This window comes from Fukomys damarensis, unplaced genomic scaffold, assembly GCF_012274545.1.
Source record: "Fukomys damarensis isolate Sample0158 unplaced genomic scaffold, DMR_v1.0_HiC HiC_scaffold_20, whole genome shotgun sequence".
Classification (NCBI taxonomy): domain Eukaryota; kingdom Metazoa; phylum Chordata; class Mammalia; order Rodentia; family Bathyergidae; genus Fukomys; species Fukomys damarensis.
Window position 1 is genome coordinate 37,255,483 of NW_022900932.1, and position 26,666 is coordinate 37,282,148.

Sequence of the window (26,666 nt, forward strand, 5' to 3'; positions counted from 1 at the left end):
TTTTTTTGAGACAGGGTCTCACTATGTAGTACAGACTCACTACTATGTAGCCCACGCTGGCCTAAAACTCACAGCAACCCTCCTGCCTCTGCCTCCCAAGTGCTGGGATTACAGGCATGTGCTACCTCACCTGGACTTTCTCTAGAACTTTTAAATCATCCTGTACTGAAACACCAACCTCATTAAATAACTGCCCTTTTTTTATCCTGTCAGTCACTGGTAACTCTTGTTCTATTTTCTGTCTGTATGCATTTTAGTATGTTAGGTACTTCGTAGAGGTGTGATCAAAGTATGCAGTGAATGTTTAAATAAAAAGATTACAGTAAAAGGCACATTAACCCCCTCAAAATACATCCCCTTGCTTCAAACACCTTATCCTTCTATACTTGCCACCTTCTGATGCAATTCTGTAATACTCTTTCGCAAGTGTTTTTACAAGTTGTGATAAGAAATACAGTAACTGCTGTTGATAAATACCTTCCAGTGGAAAGGCAGGCTCATAAAAGCATTATGGTGCCTCATCCATCTTACCGAATCTGGACTATGTCACTTTGACTTTTCCTCAAAGTCAAAATGACCATGAAAAGTAAATGTTTTTAATTGATTTATGGCAGCAGTGCAGCATGACAATGTGGCCGAATAAACCCACTGAGAGACTTCTAGGAGTGCTTCAGAGAGTGGCAAGAACAATGGGATAAGTGTGTTTGAAGCAATGGGGAATATTTTGGGGCAAGGATGAATTACATTGTGTCTTTTGCTGTAATACATTTTAAAAATTTAAATATTAATATTTTTTATCACATCTCATAAAGTAGAATCATGCAGTATTTGTCTTCTTTATGGCTGATTTATTTTACATAGCATAATGTCTTCAGTGTTCATTCATCTTGTAATATATATTAGTATTTCCTTCCAAGTAGAGTAATTCTTCATTGTCTGTATTGTAGACCACATTTCATTTATCCATTCATCTATTGATAACTTGGTTTTCACCTTTTGGCTATTGTAAATAATGCTATGAACACAGGTGTATAAGTATCTGTTTGTCTTTCTGTTCTTTTGTCTTCTTTTTTTTTTTTTTTTTTGTGGTACCAGGGATCAAACTCAGGACCTTGCGCTTGAGAGGCAGGCACAATGCCATTGAGCTAAAATCCCTGGTCCTTCTTTCTGTTCTTTTGGATACATACCAAAAGTAGTGAAATTGTTAGGACACATGATAATTTTGTTTTTAAATTTTCACAGAACTGACACACTCTTTACTATAGCAGCTGTGGCATTTTACATTTCTGCCAGCATACACAAAGATTCTGATTTCTGTACATCATCACTGCTTGTTTTTATTTTACTTTTTACTTTTGAAATAATAGCATCCTGATGGGTATGAAGTAGTAGTATTGTGGTTTAGATTTGCATTTCCCTGGTTGAGCATTTTTATGTATTTATTGGTCATTTGTTTATCATGAGAAGCTTAATGTTCAAGTCCTTTGCCCATTTATAAATTGGGTGCCTTGCTGGTTTTTGTTGTGTTTTGGGAGGTTTTATTTTTTTGTTTTGAATATTAGTTCCTTATCAGATTTGTGACTTGCAAATTATTTTCTTCCATTCTTTGAATTGCTTTTTTACTTTATTGTTTCTGTAGTGTACAGAAACTTTTTATTTTCATGAAGTTAACTTGTCTATTTTCTTTTGTTGTCTGCTTTTTGTTTCAGGTCCAAGAAATAATTGTCAAATTCATATTATGAAATGTGACTGTCCCTGTGTTTTTTCCTAAGAATTGTATAGTTTTATCTCTTAGGTCTTTGATTCATTTTTGTTAAGCTTTGTATTTTGTGTGAGGTAAGGCTTCACAGTTTTGCATATGGTTTTCTAATTTTCCCAGTGCTATATGTTGTGAAGAGACTGTTCTCTCTCCCATTGAATCAATTTGGCACCCTTGTCAAGAGTAATTTGAGTATATATGCAATGTTTCTGCCTTTATTTTATGCACATTCTTTTTATTACTGTTAAAATTTTGAAATCAGTATACTTCTTCCAATTTTGTTGTATTATTAAGTAATTGTGCTGTTCAGGGTCCTTTATGAATTTTAGGTTGGATCTTGATAGGGATTGCATTAATTATAGGTTGCATTATATAGCATTGATATCTCAACAATTTTCAATCCATAATCAAGGGACGTCTTTCCTTTTATATCTTTTTAATTTCTTTTAGCAACATTTTTTAGTTTTCACTGTGCAAGTACTTCATCTCCATGGTTAATTCTTATGTATTTTATTTGCTTGGGTGCTGTTTTAAATTTAATCATTTTCTTAATTTCCTTTTATTCATTGTTAGTTAGAAATGCAACTGATTTTTTTGTATTTTATGTCCTTTTGTTTATTCATCTATTCTGTTTTTTTGTTGGGGTTTTCTGCATATGGGGTCATATAATCTGCAGACAGTTTTACTTTCCAATTTGGGATGACTCTCTTCTCTTAATTGTTCTCTATTGAATATTCAGTACTATTTGAGTAGAAGTGGTGCAAGTAGGCATCCTATTTTGTTTCTACCTTTGAGGAAAAACTTTAATTCTTTCATCATTTATGTGTCATGGATTTTTTATATGTAGTCCTTAGTTATATTGGATAATTTATCTTGTTCCTAGTTTGTTGAATGTTTATCCTGAACAGCTGTTGAATTTTTAAAAATGCCTTTTTTGTACCAGTTCGGGATGAACATTTGTTTTCCTTTTTTGTGTTACATTAATTTTTATGTTTGAACTATTTTGAATTTCAGGAATAAATTATACTTGGTTTAGGTGTATATTCCTTTTAATGTGCTATATAATTCAATTTGCTGATGTTGTGTTTATTTTGCAGCAGTATTCACAAACGATATGTAGTGCCTTCCCAGACTTTGGTGTCAGGATATGTTAGTTAGCTTTTCATTACTGGGACAAATTAAAGGTGGAAAGGTTTAATTCATGGTTTCCAAGGTTTCAGTCCATGGTCTCTGGCCTCAGTACCCAATGATCTAATCACCTTCCAATCCCCACCTCTGAATGCATAAGACTTTGGGGCGATATTAGCATAGAACAACGTTAGCATGATAGAATATATTAGGAAGTATTTTCACCTGCTCAATTTTGGGAAAGGTTGAAAAAAAGTGGTGTTGTTTAAATGTTTGATAGAATTCATTAGTAAAGTCATCAAGTCTAGTGGTTTTCGATGTCTAGAGGGTTTTGATTACTTATTTAATCTCCTTACCTAGGTATAAAACTATTCAGATTTTCTGTTGTTTTGTGATTGAGTGTTGGTAGGTTTTTTTCTCAGTATTTGTCTCTTCAATGTAGATTATCAGATTTGTTGTTATAAAGTTGTTCATGTTACTATGTTTTTACAATTCTGTAGAACAGGTAGTAATGTCCCCATTTTTACTTTGGATTTTAGTTGTTTAAGTCTTTGGTTTTTTTTTAGTTATTTTAGCTGAATAAAATTTTTTGTTTCATTGATGTCTTGGTTACTTTTCTTGTTGCTGAGACAAAATACCTGATGCCCAAAGTTAAAGGAGGAGAGGTTTGTTTGGTTTATAGTTTGGAGAAGTTTCAGTTTATAGTTGGCTGGCTCCAAGGCAGGGTGGCATGGCAGAGGGGCACAGCAAAGGAGAAATAGTCCACAGTAAGCAAGTAGGCAGGTACGAGCAAGCAAGGAACCTTAGCTACTTCTTTCTGTCCCTTTTATATGCTTTCTAGGTTACTGGGATCAGGGCAGTGCTAAACCAATCAGTGGACTAATTTAATATTCACACACCCTTAATTCCACTATCACACACTCTAGATCCAGCCAATGCTGAAAAGGCCCCGCCTATGACTGCATGAGGCTCTGAGGACAAGCCATAACAGTTGATTTTCTCTTATTTCTAGTCTGTCTAAACACTAGCCAGGACAGTTGATTTTTCTCTATTTCTAGTATCTTACTTTCTATCCTACTCTTTGTTCTTCCCTTTTGCTAGTTTTTGAGACTTAGAAAGTCAGGCCCTTTATTTCAGCCTTTCCTTCTTTTTCTTTGACATTATAATCTTGTCTTTATAGTCTGCTTCATCTTGGTCTTTCTCATCTTAGTCTTGTTTTCATCTTTTTGTTAGAGTCTTGCTGAGTACCTGTGACTAGATCAACCACTGTGTCTGGTTATTCTTTTTAAATATAAATGTATACTGCTATAAATTTCCCTCTTTGTACTGCTTTTGTTGTATCCCATAAGTTTTGGTATGTTGCAGTTTTTCTTTTACTTACAGTGTTTGTAATAAATACTAAATTATCTTGTGATTTAAGAGTTTGGTTTCTGCAAATTTGTGAATTTCCCACTTTTTCTTCTGTTACTAATTTCTAATGTTATTATACTGTGATAAAAAATACTTTACTGTATATTTTTTAAAAATCTGTTGAGAATCAAATGTGGCCCAACATGTTTTATTCTAGAAAATGTTCTGTGCGCACTTGAGAAGAACATGTATTGTTGAGTGTTCTGAATAAATTTGTTAGGTCTAGGTGGTTTAGCATGCTGTTCAAGTCTTTTGTTTCCTTATCCATGCTCTTTTTGGTCATTCTATTATTAAAGTTAGGTATTGAAGGGTTCAACAATTATTTTAGAACTATTTTCCTTCAGTAGTCAAGATGGTCTGTCATTCATTGTCTAAATGTTTATGATTGCTACATCTTATTGTATTGACACTTATTGACATATGTCTTTTTGGTCTCATCTTTTAAAATCTATTTTGTTTGATATTAGATAGCTATTATGATTCTCTTTTAGTTATTATTTTCATAGAAAATCCTTTTTCTATCCTTTCCCTTTCTACTTGTTAGCGTCTTAGGAACTGCAGTAAGTCTGTTGTGAATAGCTCACAGTTTGATTTGTTTTTCATGTGCATTCTGCTTATATTTTGATTGGAGAATTTAATCCATTTTTATGTAAAGTGTTGTAATATTGATAGGGAGGAAATTAATGTTTTATGTTTTCCATTGTCTTTTCTATATACCTTACAGCTTTTTTGTTTTTCACTATTTCATTATATTTAGTGGTTAGCTGATATTTTCTAATGAAGTCTTTGAATTCCCTTGTCATTTCCTTTTGTTTACATTCTATAACTGTTCCTTTGTAGTTAGGGATTACATTTAACATTTTGAAGTTAACACTCTGATTTCATTTTAACAGTTTGCCTTCAGTGGCACACAAAAACTAAGTTCCCGTGCAGCTCCATTTCTGCTACCTTTTAGCTTTAGATGTTACAAATTATCTTCATATGTTTTGTGGCTGCAAGGACTAATGTTTGTTTGTTTGTTTGTTTGTTTTTTTTGGTACCGGGATCAAACTCAGGTCCTTGTGCTTGCGAGGCAGGTGGCAGAACACTGCGCTAAATCTACGGCTTACTTGTTTTTTTAAATGCATTCGTGTCTTAAATCATGTTGAAAACAAAAAGCAGTTACAAGCTAAAAATTGTAATAATTTTGCTTTGATAATTGCTCATGAATTTCACAGAGATCTTTATTTCTTTTTTTCTTTTCTTTTTGGTACTGGTGTTGAATTTGGGCCCTTGCGTTTGCAAGGCAGGCAGTGGAACCACTGAGCTAAATTCCCAGTCCCTAGATCTTTATTTCTTAATATGGCTTTATGTTACAATAGTCCCCCCAATCCGTGGTTATGGTTTCTGAAGTTTTAGTTAATCTGTGCTCAAATATGACCCCAAAATATTAATATTTGTTTTTATTCCTTCTGGAGAGATGCCACATTTGTACAAGTGTTATAGTATATTATAGTTGTATTTTATTGTTAACCTTTGTACTTAATTTATAAATTAAACTTCATCACAGATACGTATATATAGGAAAACATATATAAATTCACACAGATGTGGTTTGGTATAATCCATAGTTTCAGGTATCGATTAGGGAAAGGAGGTATCCCTTAAGGATGAGGCAGAAATGACTATTGTCTAGTGCCCTTTCATTTCTGGGAGGACTCCTATTAGCATTTCTTGCAGGGCAGTGGTAATGTATATCCTCAGCTTCTGTTTTTTTGGGAATATCTTAATTTATTCCACTTTTTTTGAATGCCAGTTTTGCTATATAGATCTGTCTGTCTATATCTTTTAGAAAGGTGTACTTTAAATTATTTAAGTTTTGAGATTATTTCTTCTCTGCTTTTGTCTGCCTAATTTATTAGTCTCTACTTTCCAGATATCTATAGGCAAAATCTCCCATTTCCCCTTGGAAAAATGCTGTTTTCTTGCCTCCCCCCACCCCCATTGTGTCAGACTTATAAAACAATGAACCAGCTATGGGCATGAAGTCCTTGGGAGGAGAAGAGGAAGTAGGAGGGGCAGCTGTGGTGAATGCTTCCTCAAGTAATACTCTACTTTTTTGAGAGAATATACCCCCATTTTAAATACTGTAGATTATTTTCTATCAGTTTCGCTGTTGACTAGGGTACTAGATAAGAAATAAAGTTCAAATACTAAGGGAGTAGTGGTGAGCATACAGAAAAAGTGATTGCAGCAAGCCTCACTTAAACTATAGGTAAATAGAGAAGAAAGAAAAAGAAAAGAAAGAAGTCTAGGTTCTTAGTTGGGAATGACAGAAAGTGACATAATCAGAAAGGAATACTTTTGAAAAGTGATAGGCAATTGACAGCTTGAGAACCCAGTTTTAAAGACAGCTAGAAACTCAGGGAAGCAAGGTCTCTCCAGGATTCTGTAACAAAAGCAGTTTGCCTAAGACATTGCTGCTCATGTGCTTGCTGTACCAGGTACTACTGTCATGATTGGGTTCTGATGGCTTTCTCATGAACTTTTACCTCCTCTAAATGGTGCCTGTGAAGAATCTCTCTCTGTCCGATACCTTGACTACCCTCAGTGGGATTCACAGTCCAAAGCAGAATGGCCTAATTGACTTTGGGTCTGTGCATTGGATGAAAAAAAGATGAGAAAAGAAGTATTTGCTTCTATTCTGTTGAACTTCTTTAAAAATTGAAATGGTATTTGATTACTAAACAGCCTAAAGATGATGTATATCCTCTTCAGATTTTTTCCTGCTTTATATCCTATCCTCCGACCCTTTCCCCAAAGATTCTTACAAAGTTAGAACTTTTTTATTCATTGTTTACCTTGTAAAAAAAAAGACTATGGGAAGATGTTACCTATGATTCTACACCCTGCCCCCCCTCCGGATCAAACCTTAGGACCTTGTGAGGCACCACTGCACCAACTCCCCAGCCTACACCCTGCCTTTTAAAATCAGTATATCTTGGGAAACTTTTATATTGCCATGGACATCTACCAGTTTTGTTTTGTTTTTCGGTGTTGGGTTGAACCCAAGGCCTGGAGCATGCTAGACAAAAGCACTCCACCACTGAGCTACATCTTGGTCCTTTTATTTCAAGACAGGGTCTCACTGTCACTGGATGGGCATCTGAGAAGGTCCCCCAAATGGCAGATGGGAACACTAATTCCCTCATCCACAGGGTAGGTTGTAGATTTGCTGGATTGTATCAGTAACAGGCATTAGAAAGGTTTATTAGGCAGAATTAAAGAAGTACATACTCAGAAGGAGGTGCATTATAGACTGGGGTTGGCGATTTATATGTGGCTTTCAGGTTGTTTCCAAGGTGGGTCATCTAGTGTATGTATTTCTACTGTCTGTCAGGCTCCCCATTTGGTGGCCTGTGTTAGAGTGTAAACCACTTGTGTGTGTTTGAAGTTTAGAGATGTGCTCCTTACTTAATAGTGCACTTCCTTGAGGATGGAGCACTGAGAGGAAAAGTACAGACTCAATTTACAGGTAAAAACCACAGGCCTATTTTATTGGTTTATAGTATCTGTAGAAGACCCTTAGGAATTTTTTAGGAGAGAATTTTCTGGATGGGAAAAATACATTGTAACCTTGGGTAACTTTTGTGTTCTAAAGCTGGAATTTTTCTTAAAAGAACAATTTTAGATTTTCCTCATCTCCTTTCTATATCTTTATTTCTTCTATTCCACTTTATCACTACATTGACTAGTCTTGAACTAGCCATCCTTTCTGAATAGCTGGGATTACAGAGCTATTCCACTGTGCCTGGCCTCTACCTTTTATTTTTGATGGTTCCTGGAATTGAACCCAGGATTTTGCCACTAAGCTACATCCTGAGCCCTTTTTTGATTTTATTTTGAAACAAGGTCTCACTTGATGTCTCAGGCTGGCCTGTAAATTGCAATCTCCTGCCTCAGCTCCCCTCCCCCTGTGCTGGGTTTATTAGAGAGCACAAGCACGCTCAGCTATATATACCTATTTCTGTCATAGCTATTGTGTATTCCATTTCATGCCATAATTTAATAAACAGTGCTATATGATGGATACTTGTTTCAAGTTTTTGCCATTGAAAACAGTGTTCTGATAACATGTAGCTTGTTGTTCTTTTGAAAATATTTTTAGTTAAGGTAAACTCATTTGTGGAATTGGTAAATCAGGTCGAATCCATGATTTAAACTTTTACCTTCAAAAATGATATATTATTTCTGACACGTTTGAGAGTGCTTTCTCCCTCCCTCAACAACCATGACTAATGGAATATTGTCAATTTTAACTTTTTGCAATTTGTTGGCCAAAAGTGGTTTGAGTGAGTTTCTTCAGTCATGAGGTTAGGTAATTTTTGCTGTTATTACTGTCTTTTGTGTGTGTGTGTGTGTGTGTGTGTGTGTGTGTGTGTGTGTGTGCATAGATTTATAATTTATGTTTTTTTAGATTTTCCTGTAACAATTGTTTTGAACTCTGATAAAACTAGTTTTACTCTTTCTGCAGTTTTGTAATACTTTGTCTCTCTTTGCTATTTCAGTTTTGTGACAAAATTGTATAGTAATAGATTGAAGAAATTAATGTTACTTTTTTTGTTGTTTTTTGAGACAGGGTCTCTCTATGTAGTTGAGACTGACCTAGAACTCACTGTGTAGCCCAGGCTGGTCTCAAACTCCCAGTGATCCTCCTGCCTCAGCCTCCCGAGTGCTGGGATTACAGGCATGCACCACCATGCCTGGCTGGTTACTTTTTGTTTTGAATTAATGGTAATTGCTTTATTCATCTGTATGATTATAGAACAGGAAAGATTTTTGTTTTGGTAATTAAATACTTTGTAACAAATAGCTTTCTTAAATGAGCAGATAGCACTTTTAATCCATAGGCATTATCATACACCCACCACTCCTGATGTTCTGAATCATAATATTCTTCTGGACAGAGAAGTTGGAAATGAAAAGGCAATTTAGGAGTTGTTTTTTCCTCTCGAACATTATACAACTGACTTGAGGAAATTAATTTATTTTAATTTCTTTATTGTTCTATAATCCCCCCTTATTTTTACTATTTTTGTCTGTACTGTTGTTTTGTATTAATCTGTAATTCTATCTCCTCCCCCCATTTGGTTGTTATATGTAACCTTTTATTTATATTTATTTACTTATTTTTGGTACTGGGGATTGAACTCTAGTTCTTATGATTTCAAGGTAGGTAGTGGAACCACTGAGCTAAATCCCCAGCCCTGTAACCTTTTAAATCTGAGTTCTGCAGTTAAATTGGTTTGTCTTCATAGAAAATTTGTTTTTCTTCCTTTGCTTTTAAGAAACTAGATTAATTTGTAGTTGTTGGTGTAGAATTTTAGTTGTTAAATGCATTGTAGTCTCAGATTGAGTTATGACTTCATAGCCTGTTATTTAAATGAAGCTTTGAAATTTGTTTCCCTGATCTGTATTATATTTAAGTATTCCAGTGTTTCCTTCCTTGTCTAACATGAGCTCTAAAATTATGTGAACACTTTCTCCCTGTTTCCTGGCATTTCTACTCAAACTTGTTGGAAATGATGCCAGAGTTGTAATTCCCTTTTAAAAATTTTTAGTACTGTAATGAAAAAATAATTCATACAACATATCAAGAATTTGTTTGAAAATTTTATATTGCTAAAAGTTGTGAAGTTCCTAATTTTTGCTATACTTTTACCTTGTTTATTCTCAATTTTATGCTCTATTCCAAAAATATACTCATTTTTGCTCCCTAACAAAATAGGTATGTATATTGTGTTGAAGTGAAATTTCTCATAAGTATGTATCTATTAGCTCTGTTTCCAACATAGTACTTATTAGCCACATGTAGCTATTTATATTTAAATTTGAAGTATAATTAATTGATTTACTCATTTGTACAGGCTACATTTCAGATACTCAGTTGTTATGTATGTATTGGGCAGTATAGTTATAGAAGATTTTGATCGCTGTGGAAAATGCTATTGAATAGTTCTTTTGTAGCCAGTCACTGCTGTTCTTTTTTTTTTTTTTTTTTTTTTTTTTTGGTACTGGGGATTGAACTCGGGTCCTTGCACTTGCAAGGCAGGCGACCGAACCGCTGAGCTAAATCCCCGGCCCTCAGTCACTGCTGTTCTTAATCTTTTTGTTTTTGTTTTGTTTTTTTGAAACAGAGTCTTGCTATATAGTTCAGAATGGCCTCGAACTCAAAGTAGATTCTCAGCCTCTAGAGTGCTGGGATTGTAGTATATGTGCTGCCAAAACGAGCACGTGGAGTGCTGGGATTATAGACATGTGCTACCATGCCTGGCTGTTTTTATTCTAAAAAGTTCTAATCCAGAAGATGATGTAATTCTTCTTTTGCTATCTTCTAGTATTGAAGTAAATTTGAGATTTTTATACAAGGTATTCTACAAACCAATATTTATAAATTAGAGGCTATTCATATTTTAAAATCTGTTGAGGCATAACTTATATGTAATCATATATACCTATTTAAATTGTATAGTTCAATTAAGTTTGACATTAAGTATATTGGTCCACCCTTGTAACCACCACCACAATCAAGATTTAGAACATTTCTGTTATAAAAAGTTACCTCATGATCATTTAAGTCATTCTTGGGCAAGCTGTAATCTGCTTTCCATTGCTGTAGATGAGTTTTGCCTGAACTCGGATTTCATGTAAGTACAATCATGCAGCGTGCACTATTTTACTAACTTATCACTTACTGTATTTTCAGAATTCTTCCTTATTGTCTATATCATTATGGTCTTCTCTTGATAATCATGACATTGTTTCTCCTTTTGATGTGAAAATATTCAGATGCTCAAGACCCTTATGCACAGTGGTATCATCTTTGCATATAATCAGTGCAGTCCTTTCATACTTCAAATCATCTCTAGATTATTTATAATACTTAACTATGTAAATGCTATGTATGTAGTTGCTGTACTACATTTTTTAGAGAATAATGACAAGGAAAAGTCTATATATTTAATACATACACAAAAGTTTATTTTGATCTGCTGTTGGTTGAGTCAGCAGATGTAAAACCACAGACATGGAAGATCAACTGTGATTTTATTCTTAAGTAAGACTTTTATGAACATATATTTTCTGTTGGCTTAATGCTTGCTTATGAATAATATTGTGGGGTAATATAGACCAGTGCCAGAATAGACATCCCAGGTGTTATTGCCCCCCACCCCCCAGACTCATCCTTTTTTGGAGGTGGCTGAATCTAGAGTGTGTGTTTGATTCATGGTGCAATGCTAGAACTGAGAGCCCTAGGATTAAATGCGTGAGTGCTATCCACCCTAAGTAGTCTGAGAAAGATAAAAGGAGCAGGAAGACACTGTTAAGGTCCCTTGTTGCTTCTGCTGTTTTACACTGCCATGAACTGTTGCCCATCTGCTGTTAACCCTGCCTTGAACCTCTAGGAATTGTAAACCAAATAAAGCTTTCCCCTTTCACTTTGAGTGTCAGGTATTTTGTCTCAGCAAATAATACACTACGAAACTTACATTTTTTGACAGAGGTGCTGAGGCTATTCAGTGGGGTAAGGATAGTCTTTTCAACAAATGAGGCTAGAAAAACATGAAATGAACCTTGATCTATACCTCTCATTTTATATAAAAATATACTTGAAGTAGATTATAGGCCAAAATGTAAAAAAAGTATAATCTAAAGCTATAAAACTTCAAAATTAAAAATATAGAGGGAAACTTTTGTGACTGTTGGTTTAGAGATTTTATTTTAGCCATAATCTTTTGTGTTTCTTAGACATACAAAATTACTGTGTAAGAAAAAATGGACAAATTGGACATTAAAAACTGTTCTTTTAGGGGCTGGGGGTTTAACTTAGTGGTTCTGTCTCCTGCCTCACAAACACAAAGTCCCAAGTTCAATCCCTAGTATCCAAAAAACCAACCAAACAAAAAAAACAAAAACCAAGCAAACAAAAACTGCTCTTTTAAAGACACAAGAAAACGAAAGGGAAATGACAGCATTGGAGAAAGTATCCACGATACATTTCTTAACAAAAGACATGAATCTACAGTCTATAAAGATGTGCTTAAAACTTCATAATGAGAGGATAACCCTATCAAGAAAAGGGCAAAAAAATGTGAATAAATAGTTTACAAAAGAAAATATGTAAATGGTTAATAATATTAAAAGATTTACAGTCAGTCATCAGGGAATTGGAAAATAAATCAGTGGCATGTTTCATATTACTGGAATAGGTAAAATTTAAAGGGCTAAAAAGGGCTGGTAGAGATGTGATAAAAGTACAAAATGACTGAACTACTTTGGAACATTGTTGGCAATATTTTGTTCTTACTGTTTTTGATAGCCTTCTAAATTTGTTTAGCAAGCTCCAAGGTTATTTCCCAGATGGTTTATTTCTTTTCCTTTCAGTTTTGTATTTCTTTAGAGATGTTAGATTTTCTTGAGTACTGAGAATCACTATTTTTCTTTTTTTTTTTTGGTACCGGGGATTGAACCTGGGTCCTTGGTGCTTGCAAGGCAGGCCACCGAACCACTGAGCTAAATCCCCGGCTCACTATTTTTCATTATAATCATACAGAACGGTTACTTTGGCTTTTCTGTTTAACTTAACTAAAGTAAGAGAAAAGTAGTACTATTCAGCTAAGAGCTACAAGTACCTTTTAACAATATAATTGCTTCCCCTATTTTAGATATATAGCTGATAATTAAATAACTTACTGATCAGGTGGCAGTAGTTGACTAGATTGGTGGAATTGAAGCCGGGGTGGTTTGTATGTTTAAAAAGAACAACTAGTAATAGCAATAGCAGTTAAAGTTTTATTCAGGCTCTAAGAGCAAATGTTGGTTAAACCATGCAATATGTGGTTACCAGATTGTGAGCTACAGAAAAATGCAGCAAATAATTATTTTGCTTTTCCACATGCTAATTGTTTTTTGTTTCATAAACATTTTAGGGTCATTGGAAGTTGTCCGTTGTCCTTAGGCTGTTTTCTGAATGGGACACCTGAAAAGTAGATTCTTTAGTGGGTTTCTCAAGCTTCTTCATGGTTGCTATTGTCAGTCCTTAGAGAGTTTTTTGTTACCACTGTGTAGGTAGCGCTTGTCATGTAGCAGATTCTTGATAAATGTCAAGTGAAATTGTAGAAAATAAAATCTGCCACGCTTTTCTTCTACAATCTCCAGTGTTCTGTACACCATTAGTAGAATTTTCTTCTCAAATAGTGTGCTTAGAGGCCTAGAACTTTTGTCTTTTATGTTGTCTATGTCTTTTTTGGAACTTTTTACTCATTGTAATCATTTTCTTTTTTTAATCCTTGTATCTATTTATAATAGCTGCCTTAAAGTCATCTACTGATTCTAACAATTGGTTTATCTTGAAGTGTGATTCTGTTGAGTGCTTTTTCTTTTCCCCATTGGTTATGGGTCATGTGTTTTCTTTTTCTTTTTTTCAGGCTTTGTTTGTCTAGTAAATTTTAATTTGATGTTGAATGTTTAAGGGAATCAGAAAGTTGTTTTCTATAAAGGTGCTGCTTTTCATTTTGGAGAGATATTAAAGGTTGATCTGATACTGTTAAACTTTGTTTTCTTTGTTAAGGTAGTCTATTTCAGATTTTTTTTTTTTTGGTCCTGGGGCCTTTTGGTTTGTTTGTTTGTTTGTTTGTTTGCTTTTGAAACAGAATCTCTTTGTGCAATTTCGGCTGGCCTTGAACCACTGTGTAGTTCAGGCTGGCCTCAAAATCACAGTGATCCTCCTGCTTCAGCCTCCTGAGTAATAGGATGACAGGTGTGCACCACCATGCCTGGCGGGGCTTACTTCTAAGATGTGGCCTTTCTGGGGTCTCAAGCTGAATATCTGGGATGCTCAGTGAGATCATTTCCTCTGGCTGTGTCAGAATTCCAGCATCTTCCTATATTGTTCTGCCTTTGTATGTCATTATGCTTTCAGATCTTACATAATTACCCCAGCCTTTGGTGAAGACCTAAGGTGAAATCCATGCAGGTTTCTTTCCCCCTCTTCCCATGTATTACTACTTTTCTATTTTGGTCAAAGACCTACAGTGAAATCCATTGTAACTTTTTTCTTCCTTTTCCTGCACATTACCTCTTTTCTGGTACCTTCTACAATCTTGAGCTGCCTTAGTAACCCGTATCTATGATCTCTTCTTTTTTACCTTTGTTCCACTTGAGTCACATTTCCTTCTGCTTTGCCAGAGAGGACCCTCCACACTCAAAGCAAGGCATATATGAAAGGTGCCTTATGGATTGTAGCCTCTCTGCAATAGTGATAATATATATAAAGATTTGTAACTTCTGTTAGTGACAAAATTGTGAAGTACTGCTTATACTACTGTGTCCTATGATTTTTCATATTCAAATTCATGGATTCTTTTTCTCTATCCATCCCTTTTTCAGTAGTTATACTGTACTTTTGATTATGTCAATATTTGGTTTCTATGTGATTATAACTACATAAATGCTATTCACATTTAAGCAAATATAGTAGATTGTAATTTTTTTCTTGCAATTTCCTTGTCCCAATTTGTTTCCTTATTTTTTACTTTGAAAATTTCTATGTTCTTAATTTTAACTGATTTATATACATATCCCTAATTATATAAATCTCTCCATGTTTGGGCACATTTGGTATTCTGTCCATTTTCTCTTCTCCAGGAGCCTTCTGGTTTTCCCTAATCTGGATTACTTGCTCTTTAATCTTGCTGAATGGCAGTCTGCTTAGATGCTTTTTCCACATCATCCTGGGGATTCTTTTCCTCTCCTGCATTTTGGATTCTTCAGTTCTTGGAATCTGTCATCTTCCTTCATGGCTTCCCACTGTTATTTTGTGGAGCACACCTTTCAGTAACTTCATGAGAATGTATAGGAAGCAGAATTATTGGGGATTGTGCTTATTTTAAATGCCGGTATTATTATATACTATCTTGGTATATAGAATTCTAGGCTGGAAATAATTTTTTCTCAAAATCAGAAGATTTCACCCTTTAAAAAAACCTTTTAATATTGCTGTTAATAAGGGCAATGCCATTTTGATTCCAAATTCTTTTTATGAAACCTATTTCTTTACAAGCTTCCAGCTAAGGTTGTCTTTTTTGCAAGGGGCTCTTTAGAAATTTCACAGAGATACATATGCTTCTGTTTGTTAAGGCCTGTTTTCATGAGTTTTCCTGGGTATTCATGCACTTTTCAATTTTAAAACTCACGTCCTTCATTTTTGGCTTTTTCTTATGGCTCTGTCTTTTTTGTTTGTTCTGAAAATTCCTCAAAATTAAACTCTTCTGACCCTTTTGTTTCCTACCTTATAGTATTGAAAATTAGTGTGTGTGTGTGTGTGTCTGTGTGTCTGCGTGTATGTGTGTATGTGTGTATTTCTTTGACGTGTAATTGTTGTTTTAACAGTTTCATAAATAATTGTCACGAAGGAGTGTTCCTCAGTTTTGACTCTTTGATTTATTAGCTGTGTCACCTTGGGCAAGTCCCACAATCTCTTTGAGACCTACTTCCCTCCTCTGTAAAATGTGAATAAACTTCTACCTCTCAGATGTTTGTGAGGAGTGAATGAGAATATTCATGTAAAAATGCTAAATAAACTCCTTCAGAATAAATAGCTACTATTTGTATCTTTTAAATATCAAAAGTGTTTAGTTGGAAAGAAAATGATGCTTGAATTTTCAGGGTTAGAGTACATGATGGTTTGTGACTTTCTTGCAAATCTGTGTGAACCAAACGAATGCTAATTAAATGTTAGTACTTTTTCAAGAAATTATTAAAATTCAGTCTCATTTTGTTAACTTGAAGACAGCAGATTATGGAAATATTCTTTGAAATTACTTCAGATTGTATAAATCTGTGTAATGTAATTATTTCAGAACGATATGATTATTTTAAACCTATGGAGGAAGGAATATATGTTTGGGTATGTAATGGTATTTGAGATTAAGAAAAACAGAATTTGTCTTTTGGTTCTTCATTGTATTAATGTAATTTCAAGTACATATTAAATCACTTTTGTTAATGGTGGATTTTTGTTTGTTTTGTTTTAAGGTTTTTGGATTCAAAGCATAAAAACCATTACAAGATATACAATCTGTAAGTATGTTTTCTTATTTTATGGTTGTGAATATCTTCTAAAATAACTAATACATGAAAGTTATTATTAAAGTAGAGTTAAAGATATATTTTAACTGAATTGTATTTTTAAAAGAATTGAGAGCGGTTAAATCATTTAGAAAGTGTAGTGATGAAGTAAAACAGTGTTGGCGCAGATTCATGTTACTTGATCTTGTTTAAATGACTTGGCATCTAGGACTTGTAACCCTAGGTCATTTGAAGTGTAATTCCCAGCAGACCTTCTGTTAAAACACAGATTCATCTTCCGAAGAAGTATGCCTCATAGGGCCGGGGATTTGGCTCAGTGGTTTCCCTGCTTGCTTCGCAAGCGCAAGGTCCCAAGTTTGATCCCTGGTACCAAAAAAAAAAAAAAAAAAAAAAAAGAAAAAAAAAAAAAGGCAGACAGAGATATGCTTCAGAATGGATATAATTTTGTTTATTCTGTGTCTGTTGGTTGATTGAAACAGCTATTGACAATATTCTCTAACCATATATAATATAAACCAGTTATCCAGAATTGTTGAATTAGCAGTTTCTTTTGTCTGGGATAGGAATTTAAAGATTGCTTAGTTGATAGAGCTAGTTGACCTCTTTAACTTTCTATCTTTTCTTTTGACTTTGAGAGTAGAGATGTAAACAGGAAGAAGAGAAGGAAGAAAGAAAATATTTAATTACTTTGTTTTTGAGGGGTGTTTTTCCTTCCTAAAATATGAACCACTTTCTAACTTTTAAATAATGATGCGCTATTTTTCTACTTGATTTTTATTTTTGTTATATGGACATATAAATTATACAATAAAAGAGCTGTGTAACATTAGTTATACTAATAACAAAAAATTGTAAGATTCTGCCATAAACAGGCGTTTAAATGTGTAGCATAAAGGATGAAGTATTCCCTATGCCTTCTTGGCTTGGGGTATTTTTTTGTTGTTGTTGTTGTTACTGGGGATCAAATTCAGGACCTTGTGCTTGCGAGGCACGCATGGTGCCACTGAGCTAAATCCTCAGCCCCAAGAGATGTGTTGGTTTTTTTATCTTTAATATTTCTTTTCTGATAAGATTTCAGAAATAGTGACTGTGGAGTAGAAATCAATATTATTACTCCTATTGAGTTTTCATGGACTTTCAGATTTATAGAGATGCAAACATTTAGTGCTCACTACATGTTAGGCATTATAAAACGTATTGAGGGGTACAGAGGTTGGAAGACATAATGGCAGTTCTTAATTAGCTTACAGTGTAATGTGAAAGACAGAGTATTGTAGAAGTGTAACTTTTGTGTAAAAGAGATGAGTGTGGAGGACAGTAGAAATAGTAATTATGTCGTATACATACAGAAGGTTTCATAAAGGAAGGTGTGTTTGATCTGTGGTAAACAGAATCAGTGAGGGTTAACTGTTAGGCCCAAGAGAAGGGTAAGTAGCATTGCAGATAGAAGGGAATACCAGTAAGGAGGTTGTTGATGTAATTGTGTTTGGAATCTGGCAAGACAAATTATTATTATTATTACTATTTTTGGTACTGGGAATCGAACTCAGGCCCCTATGCTCACAAGGCAGATGGTGAAACTGCTGAGCCAAATCATCAGCCCAAGACAGATAATTTTGATTGTGTGTGTGGGGGGGGTGTGGGGGGGTAATTAAAGTGGTAAAAGTGCTTAAGTTTAGATGAGCTCTGCTTGCAAATGATCTTTGCATTTAGGGATCTTCCTCTTTCTGATTAGTCAGTGTCTGCTGTAGAAAGCTCATTGCAGATGCCACAGTATTGTATTTCTTTGGAGAAAAATAAAAACCAAAGCATTGTATTTCTTTGAACAGCTAGATTTAGAAATTGTATCTAGAACTGCCAAAAGCTGGGATTCATTAAATGCATCACTTCAGACCTAGATTGTTAGGATTGGGAATTTAGAGAGTCCCAGGGAAAGTTTGAAAGACACTGAAAACATATGCTACCTTATCAAATTTTTATTCCATTTTAACAGATCCACAGAAAGAGAAGGAATTAATTTCATTCTAGTATGTGTAGTGGCTTTCTGCTTCCAGAAAGGCTTAAGGCTTGTACTGTGGTATTGGTAGTGTAAGTCACTTACATTATTATTGTTAAAGTTGGCATTGGGGGATACTTAAGGGCCTGTTTTTATATATAATCCAAACACCAGTTGCCAAGTTAATTAAATGTTTCTTTAATCCCTGGGAGTCCTTTTTAATGCATTTTAACTCCCTCTTCTCACCTGGAATCGTAAGATTTACAAAACCAGAAAGTACATGAAAGAGATAATTTGGTACAACTTTCTCATTTTACAGATAGGGATCTGATATCTAGAGACATAAGCTGAACAAGGTCACATGGACCCTCCACTGGAAATATTCCATTTATACTTTTTTATCTTAACTTCCCCAAATTTCACTTACTTCACAAGTTTCTAGAACTATTAAATTGTAACAAGTTTTGATTTTGATGTCACTCTCCAGTTTTCTTTGCTTTTCTTCCTCTGCTTATTTTTTATAATCTAGCTCTGGATAAGTGAGTTTAGCAACAGGAGGTACTTCTGTTTTCTTTCTTTTATTCTAGGGCAGTAATTTCATGGGATATATACCTCTGTCTTTACAGACATAAATTTGAAGATCTTAAAATATTTTCACTGTACATGCCCATGTTTAAAAGTATATTAAACCTTTTGTAATAATTATGAAATGCATTGATGAAGAGAGTTCTGAATGTGAGCTTTCTAGTAATTATTTCTCTTTATATCTCTCTAGTTTCTTCAGGCATTCAATAAGTTAAAAACTGTCAAAATTAGCCTTTTAGCATTGACCGCATTCAAGTACACTGTACTCATTAAACTAATTTACTTAGTACCAGTATATTTCACTTTTGTTTTCTTCCTGTGTGTAATCTATACTCTGGTAAAAGAGTAAAGAGATGTGGTAGGGAATAAAGGTCTGTATACTTATAGTCTTTGAGGAACTTCACTGTTCATTGAATACTAAGATCTGCTGTATTTCACTGCATATTCTGTTTGACACATCCTATCATTTTATAGCACACCTTCAGCTATTACTAATTTTTATGTTATTTTTGGTAAAATAGGAGTAGCTTCATTTTAGAGAATACAGAGCTACCTAGCTAATTCTATGAAGTCCCACTTCTCTGGAAACTTTTCTTATTTATTTTATTCTTTACTTTCTTTCTACCACCACTTCATAATAAACTCTCAGTGCTTCTTCATTTCTCTTCTTTCATATAAGCCAACATGAGATAATGACAGAAGTAATATGGTATCTTTTGAGTGTAATAAGGAAGTTTAAATGTTAAATCCTCAGTTACTCTTTTGGTATCTTTGATTATAGTATGAAATAGACTCATTACTAACATAACAGAACTTCAAAAGAAATGTGTATTTGTGTGAAGGGAGTCCTGTTTGTCAGAGAAGTTTTGTTTTTAGAAATAAGGTCTTGCTGTATGTAGTGCAGACTGACCTTGAATTTGTTATGTCATTCAGGCTGGGCTTGAATTTACAGTCTGCTGCCTCAGCTTCCCAAGTGCTGGGATTATGATTAGAAAAGATTTTAATTGAGAAGAAAGTCTTCATCTTTACCTTGCCAACCTTATTCCTGAGTACTTTCATCAGTCTCAGCATGTAATTAATTTCCCTGTTTATACTTCCTATGTTTACCTGTAGAGATCTTCATACTTTTTCCTTTTTATCATCACTGTTTGGTTGCATCTTTTGTGACAGAGTTTGCTCTTACAGGAAGTCAAGTTTTAACTAAAATTTGTTATTGCTTTTATGTTTAAAATTTTCTTGCTGGGGATTTAGTTAGTGATTCCGCCACCTGCCTTGCAAGTGCAGGACCTGAGTTTGATCCCCAGTACCAAAAAACTTTTTTTTTGCTATTTTTTTATATAATGATAAGTATGAAGCAACAGTAGAAAAAGTTGGACTTTGGTAACTAGGAGTGTTGATCTTGAGTGTTGATCTTCAATTACATATTGTAATTTGTGCAAGCTTTTAAATGCTCTTCTTTATCGTCCCTTCCTTATACATAAAATTAAGGTAATATATTAATAATTTATCATGATTGTGAAGATGCAAAAAATTATGGAAATGGTGCCCACATCTCAAGCACTTAGTAATTGTTGTTTCCATTTTCCCTCCATATATTCACCCTAATTAATATTTGAGAACCATTTTATGAAGGTAATCTGAAGTCCTTGTCAAACCAAACATTATTTTGGGGCTTAACTTTTTATGGAGCTTTGATCCATCCCAGGGCCTTGTGCACACTGTTTTTGAGCTATATCTCCATCCCCTAAACCAATCATTTTGATTGTGGGAAGTATTTAGAGAACTGAAGCTGCACAAAACTAACATTTTCTGTTGAGCTGTTATGAAACTTGATTCCTAAGAGTTATTACATAGTCTTTTTATTCTCTCCTTGAAATGTTTACATGATTCCTTATAAAAATACTGCACTGTGGATTCTTCATTACTGATCAGCAAGTGCAAAATGTGACTATTTTCTTGGTCAGTTCTTTTCTTCCTTCCTGTTACGTTTTTCACATCAGAGACTTGCAACTATTTATATTTAGCAAAGCGACAAATGTCTTTACTAAGTAAATTTTCCTTTTAGCAAAACTCAGTATTTTAAATTATACAAAAGAGGGAAAGTTTTAATCTATTATATTTTGAGCGGTAATATAAAAGTTGATTTATTTCAATTCTGACCAGTTAGCCAGTGGGTTACACTTTATTAATATTTAATTTAATCTGAATTTGAATTTGAATTTGAAACTTTAAAGTAAAGGTACTGTATAGATGTTTTCAGGATTACTAAATGTACAATACAGGTCCCTATTCGCTTATTTGAAACTCTGGGAGGTAGTTATGGTTCAATATTCAGAGATTTTTGTTTTTAGAAAGTAATTCAGAAGGTTATACTTTGTGTTACACAGATACCTCATTGGGATTTGCTACATTATGTAGAAGGAAACATTTGACTCTTTACACTTAAATATATTAATTAAGAACTACATAAAATCTCATAAACTCAGATCAGGTTCTGCTATAATTGCATTTGCCATAAATAGAAAGGAAAATGTTAGCTGTTTTGTATACTTGGGATTTTGGAATTGTTGATTAAGGAACAGTGGACCTTTATTTGTTTTAAAATGCCAAATTTTTATTTTGAATAATTTAAATCTGTCTAGTTGGGTTAGTATCTGGAGTTACCAGCATGCTGCTGACCCACACTGATAAATGAAATCCCTTTCTGAACCTATTAAATATTAGTAAGCCAGTGCATAATAACAAACTTGTCACTACTGTTAAAAAGACAAATATTTGTATGCTGTAGTAATGCTAATTCAGCATTTTACTATTCTATATTGATTTTACTTATTCTTTCATTGCTTTCTGATATTAATTAAAAATTATCATCTGAGAGATTCTTGAAAAAGAATGGCTTTTGGCTTAACTAAGGTAGGCGAGAAAGGTGTGTTTTAAAAAATTTAATAAGCATTGTGTCCAGACAGATTAGTATCATTCAGGGTTTTCTCTTTTTGTGCTTATGCTTTAGTATTTTAAATGTGTTTTAAAATAATAGAGAATTATGTGTACTCATCTGTGAGATAAAGATAATATTCAAATCAGTTGCTTGTAGACAAATACTTGTAAAATAAAAGCACATTGTTAAACACACATGTAAATACCGAATAGTTTCTCTGGTTTGAAAAATTGTAATTGTAAATAAGCCTAATGGTATAATTGACAATGTGAAATAGGAAGAAAAGGGCTAAAGGTATAGGGGAAGTGGGACGGGTAGGGGAAAGGAAATAAGGGAAAAGAAAAAAATCTGAGAAAACGAAAAAATGGAAATAAAGTTTTTGTAAATAGGGAAGGGAGAGGGGGTGAAGGGAGGGCAGGGATAAGGGGAAAACATGAGAACCAAGACCTGTCATGTGAAGGTGCAAGATCCCAGTGATGAATGTAACTGTACTGTGTACCTAAAATGTACCAATAAACTCCATGAGAAAAAAAAAAAAGCACACTGTAATAGTATGTAAATTTTCCATAGAAAAAGTTTGAAGGTATAGATGCAGATGTATTTGCAGTATATTGGTGGCATCCCAAGTTTGGAAGCAAGTGTATAAGTTCTACTTGCATACACTTAACCTTTTCAGCCTTTGTTTTCTTAATTATGAAACAGGTAACAATAGTAATGTTCACAGAATTCTTAGGTTTAAATGAAATAATGAATGTAAAATACTTAACAGAATACCTGACATGTTGTAAAAGTTCAGAAAATGTTTGTTAATATTAATATGTATGCTTTCCCGAGTGCAAAAGGTAACTTTGTGTAACATTTAAACTTTTGTTTTAGATGTGCTGAAAGACATTATGACACCGCCAAATTTAACTGCAGAGGTATGTATAAATACACCATCGTCTGGAGTATAACTGAAAACCAGTAGGCTATATTTTATTATCATAGCAATAGTGAATCCCCTAAATCATTTGGAAAGATAAATATTTGACTTTAATCATGGTCTGAGACAGTTTGAAAATACTAATTTTGCTGTTGAGCTTTAGGAAACAGGTCTCACATAAATCCATCTGTATTATCAGGAAGATTAGAGTGCAAAATAGACATAAGAATTAGAATAAATTACTAGACTAACAGTGTAATAAATCTGATGCTTGAGGCACTTGGTTCAATAGTAGGCAATTATTTGGAGAAAGCAGAGCTATTTTTTTTTTCTATTGAATAATGACTTAAAAATAGGAAAGGATAAAACAATATGAATATTTCAAAAGGAGCCTGATAGGGAGAGCAAGGTGTTGCTTAAATGAGTTCTACTCTATACACAGGCAGATTCTCTTTAGGAGTGCATGAAAACTTCCACTTACATTTGTAAAGCCCCTTAAATCATGAGAAAACTGGAGAGTTGAGAAGCTTGATGGATGTTGCAGTGATAGTCAAAAGAGAAAGTGGGTAACATGAGCTATTGATTGGTGTATTTGCCATTGAGCCCTAAAAAAATCTAGAATCTACTTTCAAATGGATGGTTTGAGAATTCTGAAGCTCTAATGACTGAGTGTCACTATAGTCTCACCAAGAATGTTTCTTTTTTTGTGGTGGAATTAGGCTGTTGTTTACTAGGCAAAGTATGCTATAGTTGAGGTTCATCTAACTTTAAATAGACATTAAATAGATTTTCCTGGAATTTTTTTTTTTTTTTTTTGTGCCAGTGGGGAAATGAAGATAGAATGAAAGTATAGTTAGGCAGATGACTAAGTAAAAAACTGACCTGCCAACTCAATATAATAGAACTCATTGTCTACCAAAAGAGCTCTCCTCTCACAGCAAAGGATTTAAGTGATTGTATCCTGTACTATATTGTGGTGATTTGGTTGAGGATCTAAGGACATAGCTTTTATATACTTAGATGACACAGAGGATAATTAGTACATTGGTATTAGGGAGGATTTTTAAAGTTCTTAAGAGGGTGGAACCAAGGCAGATACTAACCTTAGCTCTGACTGTAGGGAAAATAGAAGTCTTGAATTCTTAACAATTCATGTGAAAAGAAAGACTTAAAACTTTACTAAGATTATATACTTTTTGCAGTTTTTTCACTTTCTTTTATAAATGCCTTCAAGTCGTTAATACTAACATTTGTTAGACCATCTTTAAATAACCTTAGTGTTTTTATTTTATAAAATGTGAATGTAATTTTTTTCCATAGTTGATCCATTAGTAATCCATACTTTGAAATGTGTTTTGTGATAATGGAGTATTTTAAATGTTATTACTCCTTTTGTTAGAAATCCACATAGAAGCTTGTGTCAAATCACAGTTTCCTCCTGCATGCAGTGAGGTACATGACCACCCTGTCTAATGGATATATTTAAAAGTTACTAATAAACTATTTTCTATTAAAAAATAAAATAAATGAACAATAAATTATTCTGTAAAATTGTTTTGCTTTTAATCATCTTTTATTTATACAAAACGTTTCTAAAGTTAACCTACTTCTGATTAAAAATGTAGGCAAGATCCTTTTCTTACTCTGAGATTATCTTTTTACCACAGTTGCACAGTATCCTTTTGAAGACCATAACCCACCACAGCTAGAACTTATCAAACCTTTTTGTGAAGATCTTGACCAATGGCTAAGTGAAGATGACAATCATGTTGCAGCAATTCACTGTAAAGCTGGAAAGGGACGGACTGGTGTAATGATTTGTGCGTATTTATTACATCGGGGCAAATTTTTAAAGGCACAAGAGGCCCTAGATTTCTATGGAGAAGTAAGGACCAGAGACAAAAAGGTAAGTTATATTTTATATTTTTTTCTTTCTTCTTCTTAGATCCAAGAATTTATTGAAATACAGATGTTCTATTTTTTCTTTCAGCTTTCTTGAGGTATAACTAACAAAAGCTGTGTGGTATATATTTATAGTGTATAATATGATGTTTTGATAAATGTATACATTGTGATTACCACAGTCAAGCTTCTTCACATCTTGATCATCTTATATATAATTAACCTCTCCTCCATACTGAAGTGAGAAATCTACTCAGAGCAGTTTTCAAGTGTACAATACATTATTAACTATTCTCACCGTCTTGTCTAACAAACTTGTTACTCTTTGCAGAACGTCTCCCCATTATTCTCTACCCTACCTCCTAGAAAATAGATTTTACAAAGATAGTTGGTAGTGATTATTTCTTTCTTTTAAATTTTTCATCCTGTTGCCACCTCAACTTCTGTTTGAGCAAACGGTTTATTTCTTTAATTTTCTGTTCATGCTGCCATTTTTATACCATGCTAGCATATATTACTCAACTGTACTATAGATTTGGTCTCACAAAATCCTTATAAAATAGCATTTAAAAAGCTCCAGCAAGTTAATCAAAAGCAAGCTTGATATTTCTGAAGCTTGCTTTGAGAGTAAAATGTATTTGCATAATAACCTGAATGCTGTTAGCTAGTAAAGTGTGAGGTTTTTTTTTTTTTTTTTTTTTTTTTTTTTTTTTTTTTTTTCTTTTTGTTTTTTTTTTTGTACTGGGGATCAAATTCAGGCCCTTGGGCTTGCAAGGCAGGAGGTGGAACCACTGAGCCAAACCCCCTGGCCCAGTATGAGCTCTTTAAATAAGTAAAAATTTCTCTTTGGCCAGGAATTTAGCCCATTGGTTCCGTCACCTACCTCACAAGCTCAAGGTCCTGAGTTCAATCTCTGGTACCCCCACAAAAGAAATCACTCCTCACTATACATACTCATGAATGTAGTTACAGTTAAATAAGTTACAATTGGATCAAAGATTCTTTGATTATTTAAAAAATTTAAGACCTGAAAATCAGTGGCAAATTTAACTTTGTAGTACGTTTGAAAACAAAACTCTTGACCCAGATTTTACAATGACTTTCAGAGGCTCTATATCTTTGGATGGCATGCAAAAACATGTTAACATTTAATTTAAATAATTTCTCCATCTCCAAGAAGGACAAAGTCCAGACCACCTCTGAGAGATGAAAAAATTCATTCACAGAACTCTAGGGGAGGAGTTTTTCAAAACTGTACCTGAAAATTTATTCTAGTTTTAATTATTTTTATAATGAGTCTAGTTCTCCTTCAGGTTAGAGCAATTTTTCTTGACTTCAGAACAGAAATAGATGTGACCATGTCCACTATCTTAAGCTGTGTAATCGCATCGGCTCCTGAGTCCTGTACATCTTCCTAACCTGTCTTTTCTAACCCCTTTGTCTTTATTACTTTTTGAGTTATATATAAGGATGTTAAATATTATTTATTGGTGATAGTTCATAGAATTAAATATTAGAAATCAAGTAGAAAGATTTTCTTGGAAAAAAATTAAAAAAATTGTATGAGCCAGAACACTAGATTTAAGCTAGGGGTACTTAAGCACTTCATGTTATATACTTTTAAAAAATTAAATGAAAGATATAAATATTGTCCCACCATATAGGTGCACAGTGTATATAAACATAAAAATTTGCTAATAGTTTTTAATTGTGCTGAAACTTTTAAAAAAATGTGGAAGGGACCTTTAGAATTTTATCTCCCTTTTTTTCCATGCAAAAATAAGTGAGGGCAATGAATAAATCTTGTGTACTACAAAAATTAACCAAAATGAAGCTTTATTTTGTTTAGTACTTAATTTTTTTTTTTTTTTTTTTTTGTTTTGGGGATTTAACTTGG

At 33.7% G+C, this 26,666-nt stretch overlaps 1 protein-coding gene across 1 annotated transcript in view; it reads left to right on the plus strand.

Annotated features, from left to right (window-relative positions):
• Positions 1–26,666, plus strand: part of Pten (phosphatase and tensin homolog) — an 80,711-nt gene that overhangs the window by 29,650 nt on the left and 24,395 nt on the right. The window contains exons 3-5 of the mRNA XM_010604989.2: positions 16,373–16,417; positions 22,822–22,865; positions 24,535–24,773. Coding sequence (XP_010603291.1) covers positions 16,373–16,417; positions 22,822–22,865; positions 24,535–24,773 — 328 coding nt within the window. The remainder of the gene's footprint in view (positions 1–16,372; positions 16,418–22,821; positions 22,866–24,534; positions 24,774–26,666) is intronic.